General features: G+C 34.2%; 1 protein-coding gene across 1 annotated transcript in view; it reads left to right on the top strand.

Moving 5' to 3' along the window:
* Positions 1 to 14302, top strand: part of DIAPH2 (diaphanous related formin 2) — a 142013-nt gene that overhangs the window by 90913 nt on the left and 36798 nt on the right. Inside the window, exons 24-25 of the mRNA XM_042876630.1 lie at positions 1731 to 1895; positions 13866 to 14001. Of these exons, the coding sequence (XP_042732564.1) occupies positions 1731 to 1895; positions 13866 to 14001 (301 nt within the window). The remainder of the gene's footprint in view (positions 1 to 1730; positions 1896 to 13865; positions 14002 to 14302) is intronic.

The following is a 14302-nucleotide window of genomic DNA, read 5'->3' as shown; positions in this document are numbered from 1 at the left end:
TATATATATATATATATATATATATATATATATATATATATATATAATTTTTTTTTTTTTTTTTTAATGACCATTTAGATACCCTGTAATTAGAGGAAGAAATCCAGGTGAAATGCTAGGCCTCTTTCCAATGAAGTATATTTTCAGCCTTAGTACTCTTTTGCAGGTAAATTGTGAAATGACACAATACTCAACAGTGTCCTAACACTAAGGAAATGTTAGAAGTAGAATAGCTACCTGAATTTCCTTAATTGTGACTGGTTTCAGAATTGCTTGGGGATTTAATCCAATCTCAAAAGTAGATGTTTTATGTGATGTCTCTTTAGATCTTACTCCCCTAGTTACTTTCCAGATTGCTTGTTGTTTTGCAGAGAGATAGGGATCTCAAAGATGTTATGTGATTACAAACGTGGTACTAGGCAGACTCTTGGATTGGAAACAGAAATGTGGGGGAAGTTTGAAACGAGGTCTGCTGTATTAAAAAATCAGAGAATCTGCATCTAAGATAGTTCTTACAAATAAATGCTTCAGGGAGCTGAGCTGTATGATTTCTGTAATTCAGGAAGTAATTTGTATCTTCTGTTCTTAGGTTTATATGTGTGTGGCACAACGCTTTAATCAGCTTCAATTCACTATCAACAGAACTAGTTTAATCATGTAGCAGCTGTTTTCTCAGAGTGATTTGTGACTTTATATCTTTGTGGATATAAACAATCTCAACAAAATAAAGTAGACTGAAACCTAACTAGCTTGAAGGCAAAGTAATATTTCCTTTTTCAGCTTGTGCTATTTCTGCATTTGTAAGTAAATTGTTCTGTGAGTAAGTTTCCACACAGGAAAAATAAATCCTTTCTATTTAAGATGATTATGCCAAACTTTTAATTACAACTGCTGAGTTGGTAATCAGTCTTACATTTTTACTCTCCGATTATTAATGAAAATGTGTAATATAGTGCAACCTTCTTACAGTATCACTTTATGGAAATTGAAGCAAGGAGTACTTCTTTCAGCTTGGGAGAGGGCGATAGACAGCCTGTAAGAGAGAATAAATACAGATACCAGTCTGGTCAACTTTCTTGGTGTTTCATTTCCAGCCTAATTATGTGTTTATCATTAGTACTTTAAGAAACCAGATATTTGCTTTTTGTATTTCTGATTTAATATTAGTGAGAATTTTTGATTGAGTTCATTTTTAAGTGAATATTTGTATCTGTTGTGTGTTTTGTTCTGTTATACGTTTAAGTAGCCAGCATTTTACTTCTGACCCACCAGACAAATATGCAAATGTTCTATAGAGAATATTCTTGTTTGATAGCTTTAAAACTCATGATTTTATGTTGGTAAACAAACATCAAAGGTAGAAAATACCCCATAGGAGTATTTTGAGTGGCTGTATTGTCCTTGTGTGTTTGTAAATTTTAAGTTCAGCTGTGACCAAATAATGTAACTGTATTTTCGACATTAAGTGTACAAGGAGCTGAAATGCTGTTCTATTATCATAATCTAGATCAAGGTAAGCCATACGTATAATAAACCAACAGGATCGATGACATTTTCTGTCCTAAGTTGGAATGTACTCATATACGTTTACATTTAAAGACAACATACTAGAAAGCAGGACAGTACTACCAAATTTTCCAGTTTTGCCCACTTTTGTGCTTTATTGTCTTGTTTGTATTTTGCTGTTAGATTTAATTCCAATTGAATCTTTTTCCTTAACAAAATCTTACATCTTTGCTGAGAATGCACGAGACCAATATGAAAAGCTGTCCTGCATGTACAGCAACATGATGAAGTTATATGAGAATTTGGGAGAATACTTTACTTTTGACGCCCGCTCAATAAGCATGGAAGAATTTTTTGGTGATCTGAACAAGTTTAGAATTCTGTTCTTGGTAAGTAGTGTCTCCCATAACGTTATTTTATATTTTTATTTCTCCTTTTGGTTCTACCAAGTAAGTTTAAGTCTGTTTTCCTTTCTTTCTGATGTTACACTTAATTTTTTCCTTTGTGCTGTGGCAGGGAATCAGATGAATTCTTTCAAAATTATTTTGGTTTTGGTCACTGGTAATTATAAATTTACGGTTTGTAACTTGCAAAATCACCTGTCAATTTGATAAGATATATGGATAATCAGATTTTTTTTTTTTAATTGCTTGTTGTCTGTCACATAAGAAATAGACATGATATAGAAGTGCAACAAAACCATTGCATAGCCTAATCCTAAATGGATGTGCCTACATACACATTGTTTTGGAATCTGGTTGTGTTTTAATAATGCTTTGAACTGAAGCTTAAAATTCCATGTTGACCTCTTCACTTCTGGCATAACTCCTGATACTCACTTAGATGCTTATTTTACTGCTTCCAGCCAGCCAGTACAGTTGATACCAGGGCTTGGTTTCTTTGAGGAATTTAAGAATTTTATTTAACAGCTCAATTTTTAAATGGCTTTAATGTCATCTTTCTTAGTGGCTGTCTGGGAGTTGTAATTGGTTGCACCATAGGAAGTGTACAAGGAAAACAGATGCCTGGAATGTCACATTGTGTCTCTTGAGAATATTAACACTGCTTGGAAATACCACTGTTTACCATGCAGCTGTTGCTCCCCAATCTCTCTATTGCCAGTAGCTTAATTCATTGCATAATCATAAAGACTTTCAGTTTTAGTGTGATAGATGGATAAATACTTAGAAACCTAATTTTAGTGCTGAGTTTACTGTATTACAAAACTTTTCCTACAATATATCTAACTACTCATTTTAAATTGACTGCAATGGGTTTTTCCTTTTTTTTTTAAAAAAAAAAAAAAAAAAAAAACAGGCAAATTACCATCCCTTTAAAATTAGTAGGCATGGCAGCATTTCTGTGTGAAGACATACAAAGAACAGGAATAGTTGTTGAGAGATATTTCATTGCATTTAGTTTTTCATAAATCCAAGGTGGTGATTTTCAAATAGGGATGTCTAAATTTGGAGATCTGTTTTAAACAGTTGCAATAGAGTGGATTTCAGACTACCAGTGTCCAAACATTGTGTTTGAAAAATCTGTCTTCACATATTTATTTAAACTAGTTTGAAAGTGAGCTAGAAAACAAATACTCATGTTTTTTACAAGGCATATTAGAATGAATGTATTTCCAGTTGCTTAAGTTTTACTACTCTAAGGTCTGACTGATAGTCTGTTGCTCTTTAGTGATTATAATTGAATTCAAAGACAATGAGTAATAAAAGGAAAAAAAGATCAGAGATGCTTAAGCATTTCAGGGTGTAAATGCGAGAAACTAAATATGAAGGGCTAGAACTGATCAAATAACAAAAATGGCCTATTTGTATGGCCTTCTGAAGGAATGGAAGAAACTAAAATGTATACCTAACATACAGGTAAAATTGCCAGTGATGTAGATTTGGAATGAATTTCTGTAATGAACTCTGAGAGAGTTAAGTGTTGAATTCAGAGGGCGAGAGGCATTACTGAGTTAAATATAAAAGACTTTCATTTCACTGCAGCAAGCTCTACTGAATGCTCTACAAAATCATGGTAATAACAACTTGCCCTAGTCTTCAAGGTCCTCAACTTTGGACTGTACAACATAATCTTACTCAGGCGTTTTTTTTTTTTTTTTTAAGGTATTACAATCTCAGTAGCATCCATCTTTATGATGTTCTTGTATGGTTGTTATTGATTGGATGTTGCTAATTCTTTTTCATAAAGAAATAGAGTACTGTTTATCTTACTACATTTTATCCAAGTTAATTGCCAGTTAATTAAGGAGAGGAATTTTTTTGAGATTTAACTGTCGTTGTACAGTGGGCAAATCTATGAGTTTCTAGGTATATTTTTATATTTTCTATATTAAATGTTGTATTCTATAGAAATAAATGATTATTTAGTTCTTTATTCTTCAGTATGATAACTATAATATGTGTGGTAGTTGAGACTTAAGTTTGTTATTGTGATAGCTGAAAGAACAGAGTCAACTGAAGGAAAGTGTAGGGTTAAAACCATTAGGTATGAAGAAATTACCAGCAGGCTTGTGTTACTGAAACTTCAAATGTGTGAACACGTAATACATTTTCTGCTGATACAAGTTTGCACAAACTGCAGAAACATAATGAGATTTTTATTAGCTCTTTATTTTTTATACTTTAAAACATCATTATATTACTGCCTGTATTTGTCTGAATTCGTGAAGTTATGTTTGTTGGATGTCCTGAGATCATCTAGTCCAACTTTCAGCTCAATGTAAGTTCAACTTAGAGCAGATAGCACAGGACCTTGTTACCTCAAATTTAGGTTTGGACATGGAGACCTTACAGCCTCCCTGGGTCCATTTTTTACATTGTACATTCAGACTTCTTTGTTGCAGTGCACACTGTTGCCTCTCGTGCAGCCAATTGTTCAGAAGTATCTTTAGTTTGCTGAAAAGCAGCTAAGATTGCTTTTCTGTTTTACATTAGGTGTATTTATGGTTATGAAATGTATTTCAGGCCTATGCTGTAGAAAACTGCAGCATAGAAAACTGTAGGAAACAGATTTGGGTTTTTGTTGATTTTTGTATTTTGTAAGCTTCACTAAGAATTATTTATGAAAATACTGTTTGGATTTGAGTTTCAGTTCATATCTAATACCAACTGTGATGGTGGTTGTTTGACTTCAAATGATTTTTGCTGTTTTTATTTGTTTTCTGAGTATTTGCTAGCATAAATCATTTAAATAAAGTCCAGCAACATTTAGTGAAATATTTTAATCACATGTGAGAATGTTCTGCTGATTTTGAATATTGCATGTTAATTCAGAGTGCAGATAAACATAGTAAGGCTTGTGAGAAAGGAAGCATATTTAGTCAAGAACTTTAATTTGCAGTGAGAATAAATTCTCTTCTGTATGAATGCTATTCACTTGTACTTACAGCAAGGTTCAACAGATTCTCACTATTTTAGGAAACTTGAAAATGAGGGCATTTCAAACAATTTTTAATGACGGAAATAGCTATGACAGTGTAATGAAGGTTTTGAAACTGCTTGTGCAAACTACTGTTAATTATTATTGCCAGTTTACAAATAATCCTAATAAATGTTGTATATGTCTTCCGCTAATAATTCTCTATATATAAGTGGGTTTTGTTCTATAAACCATCAATATAATTTATGCCATGAAATAATATCTGAGTTTTGTGTGTCAGAATCTCCTTTATTTTCTTCTTATGAGTGCACTCTCTTCTGATTACCAGATAATACTCAGAAAGCAAATTTGCCTTGGTATTTATTTATTATTAGCTTCTTTTTTAACTTTTAATTTGTAGATGGTAATATGTTAGCATACTGTTTTAATGCTGTATTTTGGTCTGAATAGTTAGTTATCTGTGTGATGCTAAGGTCTTTAAAAATTTTTAAACCGTCCTTCTTTCTAAGCCTCTTTAATATTTAAAGCTTAAATACAAAAAAAAAAAAAAGTGAAGTCTGAGACTTACATAGCTTAAGGAAATGCTTTCGTTTCCTAAGCATCATTTGTACTTTAGTCAAATTCACTTGTTCAGATATATGCAGTAGTCGTAGTAATTGTAATTAGGCCTTCTGAGAATATCTTGACTTATTGTATCAACTAGAGCAGAACTGTGTACACTTTAGTGGCATAAAGGTTCTTGTTTAGGGATTTTATTTTTTTTCAAAGAGTTGAGGGAAGGCCTAGGGAAAGCAATGAAAGTGCATAGTACAATGATTTCATTTTCTATAAGGAAAATTATTTTAAAGAATTAAGATTTTCTGCATCTTTGGCTGTTATAAGAAGTTTCTCAAAAAGAAGACAATAGGTGTTCAAGTTTAAGGACAAAAGTAGGAATCACCTCAACCCATTTAATATGTGGAGTTTACTATTAAAAGTCGTAATCACCAATATAAATTTTAGAAGCAATGAGGAAAAAAGATACACAATGTAGAACAACAGAATATACTGATTTGGAAGAGACTCATAGAGATTGTTGAGTCCAGCTCCTGGTTGCTTCACACAGAACCAAATAATTCTAAATCATGCATTATCTCCGTCACTGGAAAGACATTGACTGTGAGGGACTGTGCTGAAGGCTTTGCTAAAGCCAAGGTAAACAACATTCACCACCTTCCCCTCATCCACAGAGCCTCTGGTTTCATTTTAGAGGGCAGTCAGGCTGATGAGGCACAGTTTGCCTTTCAGAAGTCCATTCTTGCTGCTCCCAGTCAGCAACGTGTCCTTTATATAGCTGGAAATGGCTTCTAGAAGGAATGTCTGTGATCTGCCTGAAAACGCAAGTGATGGCTGACTGCAGTGTAATACCAAGCTTTCCTCACTCCACTGAAGATGGAGATGTGCAATTTTTTCAGGCATTGGAGATGTCCTTTGAGTGCCACAACTTTTTCATGAACTAGAAGCCTTGCAGTGACATCAGTGACATCAGTCAGCTGATGATAGCTTCTGAGACACTGATGGTAAAGGATAAGGTATAGAAGGCACTGAGTATCTCAGGCTGTGAAGTTAGGTCTCATGCTCCATTCAGCAGCAGGCTTACCTCTTGCTTTATCTTCCTTTGGTAGCCTCTGTAGCTATAAGAGACCTCATTGCTTTTCACCTCACTTAAAATTATAATCTCCTAAGTCTGTGCTTTGGCCTCTTTCCTTCCATGTGCAGTACCTCTATCTTCCTCTTGGGTAGCATAACCACACTTCTATCTCTGCCAGAGCTGTCGGGAGTTCCTTGCCGCCAAACCTCCTCAGCTTCCTGGATCGCAGGATTTTGTGCTTAGAGAAGGTTTTCCTTCAAAATATTCTGTGATACAGCAAATTTTATTGAAACTACAGCATATATAGTTCTAGGTAACTGGTTTTAAATGATTGACCTCTACAAGTACCTAAAATTCAACACTGTCATTCAGAATCTTGACTTGTTTTGTATTACCTTTGCATAACATTTCTAATTTTTAATCACTCTTTCCCTCTTCCTACTGAGTGATGCTGTGTATGATTCTACCATGTGAAAGCAAATTTACTCACTAAATATACAATCTTTATAATGACATGTTCATTCATTTGCAACTGCAGATAAAGATATGACTCTTATGGAATCTAACAATTTGGCTACTGTATTTGAAAATAGATGAAATATCAGTATCTTTGAAGATGAACCAAAAGTAGTTGTCAGAAGTATGACCTGATTGGCATATCCCATGATCACAGACATAATTCTGTATATATATACGTGTGTGTATATATATTTGCACGGTATGTCTATCTTATAGTTCTCATATCAAGCTATTTTAACACTGAGAAAGTAAAAAACATCTGGTCTTTTGAAAACATTTTAAAGACTGTGATGATTATTTGCTGAAGTTCCATACATCCAATGGGAGAAATAGTGACAATTGTTAATTACTTGATGTAAAGAATATATGCATAGAATATATGCATTTTCTTTCTTTGACAAGTTGGACAGAAACAATATTTATTAATATTGTTCAGAAGTTCTGAGCATTTAGAAGTTAAGTTGAATGTCAAGATGTAGAGCATATCAGGAAAAGAATTCTGGAGCAGTCACTATTGCTTTTTCATCTTTCATTCTTCTTATCAAAGTACATCAGCAAAACAGTGATATTCTTTTTGGTCCATTTTGGTCTTTTCACAAATAATTTTCCAACAAAATTTTTCTTAGAAATATATTGTTATTCTGTTAAACAACAAGGAAAGAGGAAATGATCAGGAGGCATTGTAAGCTGATACAGTAGCTGACCTTTCTCAATTTCTGGGACATATTGATTGCTGCTAGAATGTTTTCTATACTTGGAGAGGCAGAGCTGACTTTTATTTTTAGAGAAATGGACATGGACTTATTGAATGAAAATTGACTTTTTAAAAATGTCTTTCTCATTTTTTATCTTTAAAACTTATCATCTAGAAACTTAATAGTCAAGTACTAAATTAACCTCTCGTGCTTATTTTTTGTTAGTATATGTCTGAATTTGTGATGAAAGAAATAATTTTTGTGCTGTTCATTGATAATAGGAGGAGAAAAAAACACTGCATAGCTAGGAATATACAGTAAAAACTGCAAAACTGTTGATCATATGATAGTAAGTAGACAAATCAACTTAGAGCAGCTCTGTCTTACCTAAACATGCATTCTTTGTGAGCCATTTAAATTCATCCAGATGCAACACAGTGAATCAATATAGAGGTGCAGATAAAAAAAAAAAACAGAATTGTTTTTATTTGTATATCCTTTATCAGCTCCCTTTTTATATACCTAGGTTTCTGTACCCTTTTTGCAGGAAATGTAATTAGTGCCAAGAGTGCAGTGAGAGGACTGAATTAAGTTTGTGTATCACTTTACAAATTCTCTTTACCTCTCAATCTTTACGTGGCTGTGCCACTTCTTGCTCATCTTTTTCCTGGGATTACATAGAATATGTACACCTTGAAAGTGAGTTTTAAGCTAGACTTCTTCCTGTTTCTTTTGCCTCACCTCTGCCTAGGTTTATTTCTTTGGTTTCATACTTAAATACGTCTTTGTATCCTCATTTTATTCAGTGAACATTACAAGAACTAAGTAACGCACTTGAGCATGAGGACTTCAGTTATAAATGAAACACAATTAAAAATCAAGCTGCTTTTGTGTTGTTTTTGGTGGAGAGCGGAGAAGTGTGTATGCTCTGTCAGAGCTGACAATTAGAAGGAAATTGAATCAAAAGTAGCATCCAGTGAATAGAAATATGCGTTTCATATGCAGGACTTGTTTTGAAGCAGGTTTTTTTAAGATGATATTGATTTAGTCCTTCTGCTCAGTGAAAGTAAATACAGATTTCTATTGTCCTTGATTAGCAACATAACCTTGGGACAATTGCAGCCTGATACATTTGGTTCAGTATGGTTTTCAGGCTCTTAACAGATAATGATTAATCAGATTCCTGAAGCAAGATGCCTGTTCTTTTCTATTTCAGTTCTTCATTTTAATTTGTTGTCTCAAAATCTTCGTATCAAATGATCTGAAATATGTATGTCACTTTCTGAATGTTTGTTTCTTTTGTTGCTAGAGTATTTAAAAATATTCACTAAATCTGTCATGCTTGCATTTAAAAATGCACATAAACTCCCTTTTAATCAGGTCATGTGCTTTATGGAAGGTGTATGAGATACAGATTTCAATATTGGATGAAAAAATTTTGTTTCCCTTAAGTAACAGTTAAGTCTTTCAAGTTTTTCCCAGTGGATTCCCCTTTTAGTTCACTTAGTCCTAAAGGTAAATTTTAAGTAGCAGAGTAAAATTTGGGGAGGTAAAATTTGAGAAAGGAAAACTAGGCATTTATAAGTATATATATTATGAAATACAGTAAAGCTTCTTCCTCCACTGAAATGATATTTTTGCTATCTAGTGGAATGTGACTACTTCTCTCTCCCAGAAGTCATTTGTACAGATGCACCTCTTTGAATAAGGAAGCCTTTTTATTATGTTATAAATGTACATGGGGATAAAGGGTTGTATTGTACTATCAGGAAAGTAGATAAGAACAACTGATCAGTTAGCAGTATGAGAGATGGCTCCTTCTAAGAGACTTTTGAAATAAACGGCCCTTTTTTATCAGTAGTGTCTACTGATTCACAAATGATCAGCGTATAGCTGAAATATTTTACGGTAAACCTGAGATAAAAGATCCAGAAAACAGAACTCCCCAAAAGATATTATAACATGCTGAATGATCAGTAAGCTGACACTTTTTATTGGGCCACAAGTATTGTGGTCTGTCAAGGTTCTGTAAGATTTAAACTCCATAGCAGGCAGGAAACAAAACATCTGTTATGTTGCCATCAGAAATAAAGTATTTTTCATCACAACAGACTCAGCAACTAGACTATAAATGTCCATGTAAGCCCTTTTCTTTGTAGTAATTGTTTGCTTCAAAGCAAGTGTTAAGCTGTATGATGCAGGTCCTTTTTTTTTTCCTTCGACTTTTTTCATGTGTTCCCTAAATACAGTGAGACATTGGCTATGAGAATATAAATCAATGAATATGCAACACATAGATTAATATCTAATCATGTACTTTATTATTAGAGACTACATAAAATAAAGCTGAATTGTCAGGTTTCACACCAACTGAGTGTGTAATTCAGAAGTGGCTTTAAAGAACGGATGTATATTTTTGTTCTCCCTGATTGTTTGTCTGGGAATACAACTTCTCCCTTCTGCTTAAGAAATAGCAGTTCCTTAATGTGGTCTGAAAGACAGCTTCTTTCTTCTAGCTAGAAGAAAGCTATGGAAAAATAAAGAATGATCAACAAGAAGTATTTTCTCTTGCAAAGTATCCCAGGAGGCAGTATCAAAACTGAAACATTGTCCATATTAGCAAGCTCTTCCTGCCCCTTTCTAAAGATGATAAAAAATAAAACAAAAAAAGCACAGCCAAACAAGAAAAGAAAACTTTTTATGAAGTCTCTAATTTCTTCTCTGAAAGCACACCCACTCTGTGCTTAGGAGAATATTTTTATTTGTGTTTTTTTTTTAACATGATAAATCAGAAAATGGATGTAGGCCAGAAAAGTTTTTAAGTAATGGAATTGGAAACAGAAGCATTCACATAGAAGTGGTAACTCATTGCCTTTATTAACAAGCTGTTAATGCTGTTAGGTAATTGGCCACCTTTTATATAATATTTAAGGGAAAGGTGACATCATAAAAGATAATAATAAAAGCTGAGTTATAGTGCTCTGCCTTTGGAAGCACTTGAAGACAGGCAAGTGTAGGCTGTTGTAGTTGCCAATTAGACAATACAGATGGAATTGAAACTTGTTTCTGGCAAGGCAGATTTGTTTGTTTGGTGGTGTTACAGCTTTGTGGTTGGAGAAAAAGCAACAGCTGTCATATTTCATGGCAGCAAAGCCTTTTGTTAAATATTCTTTTCTGAAGTAATATGGGAAAAACATGGTCTTAAAAACTGAAGTTAGGCTTTCTAGATCTTGAAAATAGGGTTAAAATAGGGTTTTTTAGCTTCTTGCATTTGAAAATTTTAAGCTGACTGTCCAGTTAGTGCTGATTGCAGTAAGTCTAATTGAGTCATCTCATTATTCCTAGGCATTATCTTGGAAGCTTATAAAATTTAAATGAGGATTTTAAATCTTCCTTCGACTCTGGAAAGCAAGCATAGTTTGGGATTTTGAGTATCACTGTACCTAAATTGTGAATCTAACCCAGATGTTGAGCTCATGTAAACGATAGACTTACTCCCTGTGGCAAGATTTTAAATCTAAAAGAGACCCTTTCACAGAAGATGCTTTTATTTGCAGATGCTTACATCTGTGCTTATCACTGTAGCTAAAAAGCTGTCTTTGAGTGTTGGACTCGTAGGAATCTGAGCTCTTAAAGTTTTCACAAGGGCACTTCATCTAGTTTCAGGTTCATTGTTCTGCTTGCTCATATCTCATATTAAGCTATCAATTTGGTAATTTGAACCTACTCATTTGTCTTAATTATGATTTAATTGATCACTGTTACTGCATCTTCAGTTAGCTTGCTGATGTTGTGGTAAAGCAGTTTATTTCCTCAAGTTTATATTTGCTTATCAATTTTAGAAAAATACAAAGCAAGCTAGTAGAGTTGGATTATTCTGTCAAAATGGAATTTGAAGTAGTAGGTAAGAGAAGCTTCAAGAAAAAAACGGAAAATGAGAAAGTGCATCTCTGTGATAGTATCAGTAGGGTGCAAGAAGCCATTGTAATGATGAAGAAATATTGATTGCACCCTCCCCAAACCCTCACGTATCTGGTAAAGAGCTGCCTGATGCCCATCTTGCTGGCACAGACAAGCCTAAAAGCCATGATGATAGGCAGCAGCTGCGAACAAGTGGGCTGTATTTAATGAGCAACATAAGGTGATATGCACATTTACATACCTTAATTTGTGTGCTATGTAAAGTGTAGTAAGCCAGGCAGGTGACTGTGCTTGAGGCAGTGCCTCATGTACCTCGGCTTTATCCTTCTTCCCAGGCATGGCTGTGTCACTGTGACAGGGTCCCACAGCTGAGGGCTGTCTTTGAGCAAGTGCTGTGGTCCTGCAAATACTGGCCTTGGTCCTGAGCGATCTTGATCTGCAGTGACAGCATCCCAAAGATGTTTCATGTCAGATATAATGGCTGTGGTGCACAAAACATAGGGCAGTATCCTGAGCAGTTTTTTTTCTTTTTTTTGTTTTATACCTGCTCAATCAGGAAATTCAGTGTGTCATTGAGCAAACCGCTGTGTCTTAGCTCTGCTTTTATAGATGAACTGCCAGTTAATCTGAGTTCACGGAGTAATGATGAAGAAAGTTCTGTGTGTTTGTTATTTATTTCTTGGAACTTCAGATCACATGTTTTGCTAGTGCAAAGGAAATTTAGGGAAGGCCTGAGGGATCACAGACAGTCTTCATTAGCAGTGCATGACTGCTTTGTAGCCAACTGCATCTTTAACATCCTAGGCGATATCTGCATTACAGTTTGTTTTCTTTCTTCTCGTTTTTAATAATTTACCTTTGAGAGTCTATTTACAACCATGTTGGTGTGCAAAGATCTGTTTGTCTGTCAAAACTTAAGATATATACAGAGTATGAGATGCATTAATATTTCATTTGCTTCATAAGGAAACCAAGTTGTAAACTGGCTGTGCTGGGTAACAGAGCCTTATTTCAGTGAATCCTAATAGACACAAGGGGGAACATCAAACTTTGTGCTGGGAGTCAGGGGGAAGCCTCTCAAACTGCATGCTCTTCTGCATCAAGAGAAGAACAGAGGATCTTGAATGATCTACAGCAAAAAAAAAAACATTTTTTTGAGATTCACTTGTCAATGATTTGGGGTTTTCCATGCCATTAAATCTTTTTAAAAGGCAGTATCTTGATTAATACTGTTTGAGGCCTTTCCCAAAGCTGTTGGAAAAACTTTTTAATTCTGGCTGGCTTCTTTGTGATGTTAGTCTGAGTTTTTGCTCTTAAAAATATAAATACAGATGTTTAGTAAATACTTATCAGCCCTGTTAATGCTTTGTCACTATTAAACTTCATTGCAGTAACAAAAATGGTGATTTTTTTCCTTTAAGAGCAAAGTAAATTACAGAATTATTTTTCCAGTATTTAGCTGATTGCTGCCATTTAGTGATCAGGTAATTTATCCTGTGAACCTACACAGAGAGGGTGCCTCTGACACTGAATACTCAAAAATAACTCAAAAATAACATAACTTGTAATGTGTTGTTCTGCATAATAAGAATTCCAATAAAACTCAAGAGTTTGGAAAAAGTAGGGATAGACGATGATGAAGGAATGCCAAATAAAAGCTAAATGAAAGTGTGGGAACTCCATATTTTTGTTACTGATATCCAATATCTGCATTCTACTGAAACACATTAGGTAAAACAAATACAGTTCTTAATCCAGTTTTCATGTGCATGTGTAGATTAATATCAGTGGTAATTGTGTTTTCCACCATCTCTGCAAAGCAGTATCCCTTATTAAATAGCTCTCTATGGTACTGTATCACAGTGAACCCTTGAAGTGGCATCTTCACTCCTCCGAAAATGAAGATACTGATTTAAATGAGACTTAAAACCAAACCAGTTCTGCAACTTTTCATTCGCCCAAAATGCAAAGCTATTTCATTTTTTATACTTTTGATTATATAATAATGTTAATATGTATAAATAGTGTGGTAAATCGTGTTCTCTTGAAGATTTCTAACCATGCTTGGAATTCTTAGTTTTTATTTTTTCGCATACAGGACATGAATAGGAAACCTGTATGAGCAAGGCTATTTTTGCTATTTTGTGTAGTCTTCCTTGGAATTTAGAATCCTTTGTTCATTTTATTTAATGCAGGAGGCGTTAAAAGAAAACAACAAAAGAAGAGAACTGGAAGAAAAAATGAAGAGAGCCAAATTGGCAAAAGAAAAGGCTGAGCAAGAGAGGCTGGAGAGACAGAAAAAGAAGCAACGGCTGCTTGATATAAACAAAGGTAAGGCATCATTTTTAGTATAGCAGTTTGTTAAAAGGAAAAAAAAAAAAAAAAACCAAGGGAGTAAAAAACTGAAGACTGTTCCAGGTCGGTAGGAAAAATACTTGCTGTCTGTTTTGTAAGCAGGAAAGAAAGGTTAACTTTTTCAGTAAAAACTGTGTTTTATTTTGGCCTACCTGCTCTTATGGTTCTACCATTTGTCATTTAATGTGTAATGTTCCTTTCGAGCCATTTTACTGTGAGTTATTGGCTTGTTTTCCTTTGTTGCGGTTAATTGATTTTTTTCATATGGATTTCTTTC

Source organism: Lagopus leucura, unplaced genomic scaffold, assembly GCF_019238085.1.
Source record: "Lagopus leucura isolate 7727_CA_CO unplaced genomic scaffold, USGS_WTPT01 Super-Scaffold_100016, whole genome shotgun sequence".
Classification (NCBI taxonomy): domain Eukaryota; kingdom Metazoa; phylum Chordata; class Aves; order Galliformes; family Phasianidae; genus Lagopus; species Lagopus leucura.
The sequence above is the reverse complement of the archived record's forward strand: the minus strand, read 5'-3'. Positions and strand labels throughout refer to the sequence as shown.